Source organism: Geotrypetes seraphini, chromosome 2 (assembly GCF_902459505.1).
Source record: "Geotrypetes seraphini chromosome 2, aGeoSer1.1, whole genome shotgun sequence".
Taxonomy (NCBI): Eukaryota; Metazoa; Chordata; class Amphibia; order Gymnophiona; family Dermophiidae; genus Geotrypetes; species Geotrypetes seraphini.
Window position 1 is genome coordinate 91480410 of NC_047085.1, and position 12164 is coordinate 91492573.

At 46.2% G+C, this 12164-nt stretch overlaps 1 protein-coding gene across 3 annotated transcripts in view; it reads right to left on the bottom strand.

The window, feature by feature from the left end:
- The window catches only part of ZC2HC1A (zinc finger C2HC-type containing 1A), a 174003-nt gene that overhangs the window by 89766 nt on the left and 72073 nt on the right, over positions 1-12164 (bottom strand). For all 3 annotated transcript variants that reach the window (XM_033933327.1, XM_033933328.1, XM_033933329.1), the window contains exon 7: positions 893-1001. In XM_033933327.1, coding sequence (XP_033789218.1) covers positions 893-1001 — 109 coding nt within the window. The remainder of the gene's footprint in view (positions 1-892; positions 1002-12164) is intronic.

The following is a 12164-nucleotide window of genomic DNA, read 5'->3' on the forward strand; positions in this document are numbered from 1 at the left end:
CACTGAGGGCTCATTTCAATGTTGAAGAGCCCATTTACAAGTCAGTGTCGGAGACTGCTAGAATCCTCGCTAAAGTGGGAGATAATCCCTTTTGATAATCCGTTGCTAAATTATGTACAGGCTAAACCACTGGAAAACAGTTTAGCAATGGCATTAAAGTTTTGAGAATCTGGGCCTAAGTCCTCTTTACTAAAACTAGAAAAAAATAAAGCAATTAACCTAGCAAAATTAAAGGACAATTCAAAGAAACCCTTTCCTTAAAATAAATCAGGCAGAGCACTTAATGCAGAAAAGTTAAAAAAACAAAAACCAACCCAAAAACTCTCAATCTGCAATGTATTCCTCTTAGTTGACTGAAAAATCTTTAAATCAAAGAACCTTAGGGTAGGTGGTAGTGACAAAACACTTTATACAGAGGCTTCCTTTAGCTGCTAGCTATGCTCTAAATTAATGGTATGGTAAACTCTAAAAAGCAACTTAAAATACTAAACTAGACTCAAACCCTAACAAAGACTTTAGAAGGAAAACTATTGTCTAAACTGACTTTTAAAAATTGCTCTACTTATTTAGCAAAGGCATTGAAATTACTTATTTAATCTCAAGTACGCCATTTCCCAAGTTTGTATACAATTTTCCAACAGGTGTAGAGAGGACCTACTGAACGGAAAACTGCAAATGAATAGGAATTTGCCACTGAAACTTCACTTATAAAAATCTTGGCTGTTGTACACGTTTTACAGCACAGAAACTGTCTAGCAAACGATTATGGCAGAAAAGAAATCTGAATAATATTGACAAATCAAATTTTAACTTTACATTTACCTTATACTTTTTTAGTAGCAGTTCATGGTGAGTTACATTCATCAGGTACTTCATTTTACTATGACCTTACCCAGATTGTAGGTTTGATACTCCTGTTGGATTCTTACGTACTGGGGACGAATTCTGAAGTTTGTATCCTGCTGACCCACCCAAAACAGGAGCAGTGCTTGTGAGCACACCTAACAAAAACAAAGAGAAATCTTTACTCATTTTTCTGGCTACATCTAAATTATCCTTTTAACCCTCTTTTGTCCAAAAAGCACAGTTACTTACCATAACAGGTGTTATCCAGGGACAGCAGGCAGATATTCTCACATATGGGTGACGTCATTCACGGAGCCCAGATGCGGACAGCTTCATAGGCAGACTTGCTTGAAGAACTTTTAAGAAAGTTTGCAACTGCCTCATCATGCATGCGTGAGTGCCTTCCTGCCCAAGGTAGGGTGCACATCTCCTCAGTTCAGATAGCTAGCTAAGAAGCCAACCAGGGAAGGTGGGTGGGTTGTGAGAATATCTGCCTGCTGTCCCTGGATAACACCTGTTACGGTAAGTAACTGTGCTTTATCCCAGGACAAGCAGGCAGCATATTCTCACATATGGGTGACCTCCAAGCTAACCAGAATGGGATGGTGGGAGTGTTGGCAAATCAGGAGACTAAATTTTGTAATACTGCCTGGCCAAAGTGGCCATCCCGTCTAGAAAAAGAATCCAGACAATAATGAGAGGTGAATGTATGAACCAAGGACCAAGTGGCAGCTTTGCAGATTTCCTCAATAGGAGCAGATCTAAGGAAAGCTACAGATGCCGCCATGGCTCTAACTTTATGGGCTGTGACTCGACTCTCTAGATGCAGTCCAGCCTGAGCATAGCAGAAAGAGATGCAAGCAGCTAACCAGTTGGAGATGGTGCGCTTGGAAACTGGATGTCCCAACTTATTTGGATTGACGGAGACAAAAAGTTGAGTAGAAGATCTTTGTGGCTTAGTCATTTGTAAGTAGAAGACCAAAGCAAGCTTACAGTCCAGAATATGAAGAGCTGTTTCTCCAGGATGAGAATGAGGCTTTGGAAAAAACACTGGAAGTACAATGCATTGATTGAGATGAAATTCTGAAACAACTTTTGGTCAGAATTTAAGATGAGTATGGAGGACCATCTTGTCATGATGGAATACTGTGAAAGGTGGGTCCGCTACTAAAGCTTGTAGCTCACTAACTGCAAGCAGACGTGAGAGCAATAAGGAAGACCACTTTCCAAGTGAGATATTTCAGATGAGACGTAGACATTGGTTCAAATGGAGGCTTCATCAACTGAGCATGAACAACAATGAGATCCCAAACCACGGGAGGCGGTTTGAGAGGTGGCTTGACATTGAAAAGTCCTTTCATAAATCTGGAAACCATAGGATGAGCAGATAAAGGTTTTCCCTCCAAGGGCTGATGAAAAGCAGCAATTGCACTGAGATGGACTCTAATGGATATTGATTTGAGACCTGATTGAGATAAATGCAACAGGTAATCCAGAACTGAAGACAAGGAGGTATATTGAGGCTCCTTATGATGAAGGGTGCACCATGTAGAAAACCTAGTCCATTTCTGGTTGTAACACTGCCTAGTGGTAGGCTTCCTGGAAGCCTCTAAAATGTCCTTGACAGATTGAGAGAACTGGAAATTGGCAGTTATGTTGAAAAGTACCAAGCTGTCAAGTGCAGAGACTGCCAGTTGGGATAAAGCAGAGACCCCTGATTCTGTGTAAGTAGAGACAGAAAAACTGATAGAAGTAGTGGCTCCCTACTGCTGAGTTGAAGTAGAAGGGAGAACCATGGTTGTCTGGGCCACCGAGGAGTTCTGAGAATCATGGTGGCATGTTCGTGTTTGAGTTTGACGAGTGTCTTGAGAATTAGAGGGAATGGAGGAAACGCATACAGGAATTTGCTGGTCAATTCCAGAAGAAATGCATCTGCCTCCAGGCATTGAGGAGAGTAGATCCTGGAGCAAAACTGAGGCAGCTTGTTGTTGTGGGGAGACGCAAAGAGATCTATTTGAGGAGTTCCCCACTGAGAAAAATGTGGTGGAGAGGAGAGGAATTGAGTGTCCATTCATGAGGTTGTAGAAGACGACTCAATTTGTCCACCAGATAGTTTTTCTCTCCTTAAATGTAGACTGCTTTCAGGAAGATATTGTAAAGAATTGCCCAATTCCAAACTTTTTGAGCTTCCTGGCAAAGAGGGAGGGATCCTGTTCCTCCCTGCTTGTTCACATAGTACATGGCGACTTCATTGTCTGTACGAATGAGGACTACTTCATCGTGAAGATGTTGAAAAGCTTTGAGAGAGTTGAAAATCGCTCTGAGTTCCAACAGATTGATGTGGCTCTGATGATCTGTGCTGGACCAATGCCCTTGAGTACGGAGACCATCAAAATGAGCCCCCCAAGCAAAGGTTAAGGAATCTTTGTGAGGACCTTCTGATGAGGGAGCATTTGAAACAGCAAACCTCTGGAGAGATTGGAGAGCATCCACCAGTGGAGAGACTGTCTCAACGAAGGAGTCACTGTAATGTGTGAGAGAGTGGATCGGAAGCCTGCGCCCACTGAGATGCCAGGGTCCACTGAGGAATTCTGAGGTGAAGTCTGGCAAAAGGAGTCACATGAACAGTAGAGGCCATGTGACCTAGGAGAACCATCATGTGTCTTGCTGAGAGTGAAGTGAGGGATGACACTTTGAGGCAAAGGTGAATGAGAGTATCCTGATGTTGTTGCAGAAAGAATGCTCTGAGTTGCACAGTATCCAGTACAGCTCCAATGAATTGTAGGTGTTGAGAGGGATGTAGCTGGGATTTTGGAAAGTTTATTTTTAACTCCAAATGTTGAAGGAACCAAATAGTCCGTTGGGTTGCTACAATAACCTCCTGAGATGTGGATCTTTGATGAGCCAGTTGTCCAAGTAGGGGAAGACCTGGCGACCATGGCTGCGGAGAGCTGCTGCCACCACTTCTAGGCATTTGGTGAAAACCATGGGAGATGATGCCAGGCCGAAAGGCAGCACTCTGTACTGAAAATGATGATTTCCCACCCGAAATCTGAGGAACTTGCGAGAGGATGGATGAATGGGAATGTGAGTGTAAGCCTCTTTGAGATCCAGAGAGCATAACCAATCATTGTGATCTAGAAGGGGGATACAAGGATGCTAGAGACAGCATCAGAAATTTTTCTCTGGCAAGAAATTTGTTGAGAGCTCTGAGATCCAGGATAGGTCGCAGATCCCCCATCTTCTTCAGGACAAAGTAGTAACGGGAGTAAAACCCCATGCTCTGCTGTTCCAGAGGAACCTCCTTGATGGCACGGAGACAAAGCAGAGCTTGAGCTTCCTGAAGAAGGGTAATTTGGGACGGATTTGAAGGATACTCTCTTGGGGGAAGATCTGGTGGAATCTGAAGGAAGTGAAGAGCGTAACCTTCCCTGATGATTGTGAGGACCCAGAGGTCGGATGTAATGAGTTCCCATCTTTGATAAAAATGATGGAGACGACCCCCCTATGGAAAAAAGAGAGGACAGAGGCAGAACTATTGAGGTTATGTTCTGTGTTAGATGGTCAAAAAGACTGACAGACCTTGGGTGCAGCAGGAGTCTGAGGTTTACGCTGCAGTTGCTGCTGCTGTTGCCGTGGTTTCTTAGGCAGTGGCCTTGAATAAGGTGCTTCCTTCTGAGGATAATGCCTCTGGTAAGATGTAGGAGGCCTTTAACCCTTTAGCGGTGGAAGGCTTTTGGCTTTGGCCTGATGATGGAGGCAAACGATAAGCGCTTTGTAGCTGCCTCAATAGAGTCATCAAACAACTCATTGCCCTGGGATATTGGCCAGTCAATCTTGTAGATTCGGGTCCATATCTACGGTGCGGAGCCAGGCTAGACAGCACATTGCCACCGAGAAAGCAGTGACCTTGGAGGACATCTCAAAAGCGTCATATGCAGCCGGACCATATGCATGCGAAGTTGACCTAGAGAGGAATGCATATACTGGAACTCTAACAGGCGACGTTCTGGGAGGTACTTGTAGAAATTTGGCATAGCATTGACCCAATATTTGAGATATGATGTAAAGACAAAGTTGTATTTTAAAATTCTATTTGTCATCATAAAATTTTGATACAACCGATGGCCAAAACTTGTCCAAGGTCCTTCCCTCTTAGCCAAGTGGGACTATGGCATTGACCTTGGCCGGATTGGTTTTTTTCAACGAAGACTCCATGAGAAGAGATTGATGGGATAGTTGAGCATTTTCAAATCCCTTACAATGGATCATTTTATATTGAGATTCCAGTTTTGCTGGCACAGCAGGAACAGAATATGGTATATCAAGATTTCTTTTTGAAAGTTTGAGTGGGTAATTTTAATGAATCCCTAGGAGGATTGGGTATATCCAATTCTTCCAAAAACTCCTTAGAGTATTTTGAATCAGACTCCAAAGTGATGTTAAGATCTTTACTCATTTGGCATAGAAATTTGGTGGCCCTGTGGAGGTGAAGGTGAACGAGAGCCCCTCAAAGTACCTCTCATAGCCGAGAAAGAAGGTGAAGCCTCTCTGGACTATTGATACCTGAGGGTCTGAATCCATAGGCAAAGAAGCCAAGGAAAAACCACTTCTGGAGTGAGACGGAGAAGCAGAACGTTTCCATTTGGAAGAACCAGCTGGTGAAGAAAATCTTGCAGGAGGAGAACTTGACTGATGAGAATGCTGTGGTTCTACAGTAGATTTCCTTGAGAAGGAAGTTGGTTGCCTCGAGAGACGAGGTCTGTCTCGGGAAGAAAACCTGGGCCTCGATGAATGTCTCGAGAGATGGTGTGGAGATGAACTGTGCCTCGGAGAACAAGATGGTGAACTCGAATCCAGCCTCAATGAAGAATGTTGAGGAGTCCTCGCCCTGTGCCTCAAAGAAGGCAATGCTTTATGCGTAGAGGTAGGGCTAGAAGTCGGAGATCGAAGTCGAGATACTGAGAAGGATTCAGCTCCTTGTGCAGATATATCTCGGAGCACTCGCATAGACTCAACTCCTTGCAGAGTGTGTAGATTGATCTCGAGGCACTCTTAAGGACTCAACTCCTTGTATAGAGTGTGCTATTTTTACTGGAGGCACTCTCAAGGACTCGACTCCTTGCATTACTGCTGAGTGCTCAGCTGGACTGCAGGAAGCAGGGTCAAGGCAGGAGTTAATTTGGCAAGCATGTTACCAAACTGCAAAGCCGACACCGAGACCACTGGATCTGGTATTATTGGTGTGGCTATGGACTCCAAGGAAGACAACTCAATTTCGAGACATGTTTCCTGGATAACCTCGGACTCACTAATTCTAAGGGTGGCATGTCCGTAGGGGTTGGCTTAGCTATCTTACATGATGGAGACACCGAGGATAACGGCGTCTCAGGGGAAGATTTAGTTGATTTCCCTGAAGATGAAGACTTCCCCATCGAGGAAGGTTTGATCGAGGTTGAAGTTGAAGATTTGGGCCCCATATACGACCTTGCTGGAGTCGAGATCGGGCCCAGAATCGGGGTCATAGCCTTAGGTAAAGGCCGATCCATTCCCCCAAATATTTTTTCAATCTGAACTTGACAAATTTTAAGAGCTTGATTTTGAAGTGTAGAAGAGCGGGTGCACGACTCCGGATGATAATCAGGTCCTAAACACTGTACAAAACACTTGTGTGGGTCAGTGATGGAGATCGCGCATTGACACCGGCTACACTTCTTGAACCCTGTGACCGGCCGGGACATGGAGTGAAACACGGCCGCAGCGAAATCGAAGCCTGCAGGCTGAGGCTGCGGAGTAGGCCCCGCCGTGACATAATCAAAAAAACAAACAAAACTTCTTCCTTTTTTTTTTTTAAATTGAAATGAAACGCGCAAATAAACACAGCAACCCTGTAAAGAAAAATACGAGCCGCGGTGAGAGAAGGCACGAGTAGAACGAACTCTTGCGCAGAGCCTTGAAACGAGGGCTTCTCGGCTCCGTGGAAAACTTAGAACTGAGGAGACGCTGAGGAGATGCGCGCCCTACCTCAGGCGGGAAGGCACTCGCGCATGCACAAGTCTGCATGTGAAGCTGTCCACATCAAGGCTCCGTGGATGACGTCACCCATATGTGAGAATAAAAGGTAATAACACTATAATTATGAAACTGTGCATTATATTAAATAAATAAATCTGTTAATTTATTTTAAAATTTTTAATTCTGCACTATCTACCATTCTAGGTGGATCACAAGAAACATACAGTGGAACCTTGGTTTACGAGCATAATTCATTCCAGAAGCATGCTCGTAAATCAAGTTACTCGTATATCAAAGCGAGTTTCCCCACAAGGAATGAATGGAAACTCGCTTTGATTCGTTCTACCTCCTCCTCCCTCCCCCGAGGCTACCGGCGATGCTCCATCACCCTCTCCCCCCCCCCCCACTCCAACCGTCATCGCACCCCACCCCCCGCGAATGCCGCCTCACGAGAACCGCATCGCACCCCCATGCTGAAAGTGGCATCCACCCGCCCTTCCTCCCAAACATGCTCCTTACCCCATCTGCCGGTTGTGCGACTGAAAGAAATCTCCCGCCTCTTGCCTGGGCTGGGCCTTGAGCATCTGGCTCTCGTTCTCTCCGAAATCTCCGAGATCTCGGACAGAACGAGAGCCAGAAGGCTTTGAGCATGCGCAGATGCTCAAGGCCCAGGTCAGGCAAGAGGCGGGTGATTTCTTTCAGTCGCACAACCGGCAGATGGGGTAAGGAGCATGTTTGGGAGGAAGGGCGGACGGATGACGCTTTCAGCACGGGGGTGCGATGCAGTTCTTGCGGGGGGGGGGGGGGTGCGATGCCGGTTAGAGCGGGGTGGAGGTGCTCGTGTAGCGGAACATGCTCAGTTTGCGAGACAAAAGTTTGCTAAGTGTTTTGCTCGTCTTGCAAAACACTCGCAAACCGGGTTACTCGCAAACCGAGGTTCCACTGTACATAAAATTAATAACAAACAAAATCATTACCAGAAACAAAAGAATGAAATCATCAATATTCCATTAGTTATTTTCAAATTTTAGTTCATGCAATTTCAGTAATCTTCGGAGTTCCATCCCAAATACTTTTCCAAATAGGAAGGTCTTAAGACTTTTAAAACTAAACACGTTTCCACTTTGCTCGTAACTGAGGTGGCAATGCATTCCACAACAGAGGACCAGTTATGGAAAAAATAGATGACCTATACTCTTCCAAAAAGACAATACGAAATGAAGGAATAACCAATAAGTTTTGGGATTCAGAACGTAAAAATCAAGATGGCTGAAACAAATGCAAAGATGCACCTACTACTGCTAAAATCTGTTGAGTTATCATCTTAATCATCAGTAAAAAAAATTTTATACTGAAATTGAAACAATCGGCAACAAGTGCAATTTCATCAAAATAGGTGAAATATGTTCAAACCTAGAAAGTCCACAAAGAACATACAAGGTTGCATTTTGGGAAATCTGTAAACTCCACAAGTTTCTTTGTAGAGAATGACACGGTGGCGGTTTACCCGCGGCCACCGCATTTTAGCCGCGGGTCACCCGCCGAAAACGGGGAAGAAAACTAGCAGTCGCTGCGGCGACGGGGACAAGGCCATTCACCGCCCGCGGGGCGGTGAATGGTCTTGTCCCCGCAGTGAGGCATGAAGGATCGCGCGGTCCCCGCAGGTCACACCCGCCTGCCCAATCGATTTAGTGTTTAGCCCTTCTCCTCACCTTAGTTTGTAGGTTTTCTTTTTCGGCGACCCGCACGCTATCAGAGAGCCGCGCACCCACTGTTGCTCAGTTTCGAACTTCTGCTCTGACGCAACCGGAAACAGGAAGTTGCAGCAGAGCAGAAGATTGAACACTGAGCAGCCGCGCATGCGCGGCTCTTTGGGAAAGCGTGCAGGTCGCCGAAAAATAAAACCTATAAACTAAGGTGAGGAGAAGGGAGAGAGCTGGCTAAACACTAGGATCGATTGGGCAGGCAGGTAGTGGCTGCGGGGACCGTGCGATCGCTAGTGTTCCCGGCTCAAATTGGAAGGAGGGAGTGAAAGGGAAAAGGATTCTGGGCCAAGGGGATGAAGTCGGAAAGAAAAACCCACAGCAGGAAAGAAAGGGAAGGACTGGCAGGTGAGCCAGATGCTAGAAGCAGGGGGGGAAGAAAGAGGGAAAAAAGCTAGATGGGGTTGAAAAGAAGAGACACACTGGTATGGAAGAGGAAGATAGGGGAAATCTGGACACAGGAAGGTAACAGAAAGAGGGGAAATTATGTGCATGGGGCATAGGGACAGAGACATAAAGGGGACATGCCATGGGGATGGTATATGGACACAGGGGGGGCAATGACAGATACATAGGGGAGATATTAGAAATGGAGAAAATAGGAGCACAGAAGCGAGATGGTTTGTGGGGATGGGACAGGGACCGAGCTTGCAGGCTCCAGTGGCTTGCACAAATTACATTGTAACGTGCCATGAAAATAAGAGGAAGGAAGGTAGATAGGCCACGCGAGAGGAGCTGAAGGGTAGTAGAAAGGAACAGATGGTAAAGGAGGGAGGGAAGGGTGGTGGTGGAAAGGAATAGAACAGACATTGAAGGAGGGTGGAGAGGAACAGACCCCCAAGGGAAATGTGGAAGACAGAGTGGGAAGAAGACAGATGCCAGACTATGCGGGAGCGGAGGGAAGAAGATGGGTGCTAGACCAATTGGGGGGGGGGGGTTTAAGGGAGAGGCACAGTAACAGCAAATGGAAGACGCAGAGAGAAGACACACAGTGGATGGAAGGAATTCAATGAGAAGATGTGGAAAGTAGAAACCAGATAACAAAGGTAGAAAAAAAAATTATATTTATTTATTTATTTTTTGCTTTAGGATAAAATAGTATATTAGTTGTGTTGATAAAAATTTATAAACAAAGCCCTGCCAGCTGAACATCTCTTTCTCTAGTTCAGCAGCAGGAACTTTGATTTATAAGAAAGGAATAAGCTAAATATTACAGTACTAAGGCTTATATGGATGCAGCGGGGACGGTGACGGGGCGGTGAATGGGATGGCAGGGGCGGTGACGGGGCGGTGAAAGGGATGGCGGTGACGGTGACGGGGCGGTGAAGGGAACGGCGGTGACGGGGCGGTGCAGAGGATGGTGGGCCGGTGACGGGGCGGTGACGGGGACAGATTTTTTCCCCGTGTCATTCTCTATTTCTTTGGTATGCAAATCAGCAGACCGTTGCAATAATCAAAGTTCGGGATTATGATACTCTGTATAACCAATCTAAAGTTCTGATCGTTAAGAACTGGAATTGCTACTAAACATGGAACCTCAGATATTGCTGTGCTCTGGGAAAATGGGGATATGAAGATAGGCCTCTGTCAAATCCAGGGAAGCCAGAAATTCCCTGGGAGCCACTGAGGCGATTTAAGACCACACTGTTTCCATCCTGAAGCAGGGAACCCTGAGGGCCACACTGACCGCTTTACATAGTAACATAGTAGATGACGGCAGATAAAGAACCGAATGGTCCATCCAGTCTGCCCAACCTGATTCAATTTAAATTTTTTAATTTTTTCTTCCTAGCTATTTCTGGGCAACAATCCAAAGCTTTACCCTGTACTGTGCTTGGGTTCCAACTGCCAAAATCTCTGTTAAGACTTACTCCAGCCCATCTATACCCTCCCAGCCATTGAAGCCCTCCCCAGCCCATCCTCCACCAAACGGCCATATACAGACACAGACCATGCAAGTTTGCCCAGTACTGGCCTTAGTTCAATATTTAATATCCAGTCTTCAGAGTCTCTCTTTGGCACAATGAAGTATACTGAGTATCTGCCAGTTCTGTGGCCTCAATGTCCAGCAACCTCTGGACCATGGCCTCTACCCAGGCTGCCTTGTCTGGTCTCCCCACCGGGGAGTACAAAAATAACACTGAAATGGGTCGATAAAACTCGAGTTTGTAGCCATCCCATAGAATATCCAGGACCCAGCAATCAAAGGTGATGGTCATCCACCCTCCAGGAAGGCCAAAAGCCACCTCCCCCCCAATTAGTTGGGGGGGGGGGGGACTGGCAACATAATTTGATTCTTCAGGGTAGACACAGAGCGGCCTCCCAAAGACTGGGAACACTGGGCTTCACTAGGCTTCACCTAGAACCGCTGTCTAGGTGACCCAAGGAGCCTCCATAGAACTGATGACAACGTGTGGAGGAACAAAAACTAGAACACCCAGGGTCCTCGAGAGGACCGGGGCCTGCTATAAGGCAAGGACTTAGGTTTATAGTCCTGCATATTGGCTAAAAGGTTGTCCAGACCTTTACTGAAGAGTAATTGCCCTTCAAAAATTAGCTTACTGAGTTGCCTGGGAGGATGAATCACTAGTCCAGGGCCTGATCCACAGCATTCTGCATGCAGAGACAAGAGTACACAGAGAGCTTGCTTCACCACTCTGAAGAGAATATCAGGCATCGGCCACATAAGCCACACCAGATATCAAAGAGGGAAAAAATAATCCTGGAGCACAATAGTGTCAGGATCATACCGAAGCTGGGAGTGGTAGACTCTGGCCACAAAAGATGTGGCCATGGCCGCCTTCACACTGGAGGCTGCCAAATCAAAGTCATCCGAAGACAAAATCAATCCCCCGGTCCTGTACATCTTTCAGCACATCCCCTCCCCTCACTAGAGAGAGAAGTACAGTTGGTGATCTGATCCAAGAAATTTACCTTTGGGGACGCAAAACACTGGTAAAACACTTCTGCCATTGGGTAGAGTTTGGACATGACTCTAGCCACTCTCAGAGGACCCAGTGTCCCATAAGCATTTGGACTATGTCTGGGAGATCCAGAAAACAGGAGGACTGGGGCTGTGTACTTCGCAGGAACCCAAAGGGTGCTCCCACACCATGCCTGCAGAGAATCCAAAGTAATACCTATCAGCGCGGAGGGTTAAAAAATTTACCCACTGCAGAATCCACCCCAAGATCCTGCAAATACCCCAGATCAGGCTCCAGTAGGCCCAGGGTGGTGGCCTAATGGCCACTAAAAGAGGGAGCTGGCAGAGTGAACAAAAGCATATGGAAGTAAACCTGATCATCCATGACCTTCATGAGTGGTACATCCATCGCCTACACCTGGCACTGCTTTGGAGGGCCTACTTGGACAGGAACCACAAACTCCTGTGCCAGTAAAGACGCAAAAGCAATAGCATTCTAGTCACCTTTGCTGAATAGAAATGCCTGAAACAGCATGAGGGCAAAGATGGGCTGAAAGCCCTGCTTCTGCATGACTGAGGGCTCTTTCTGAGGTTCCTTAGTCAACTTGGCTGGGTCT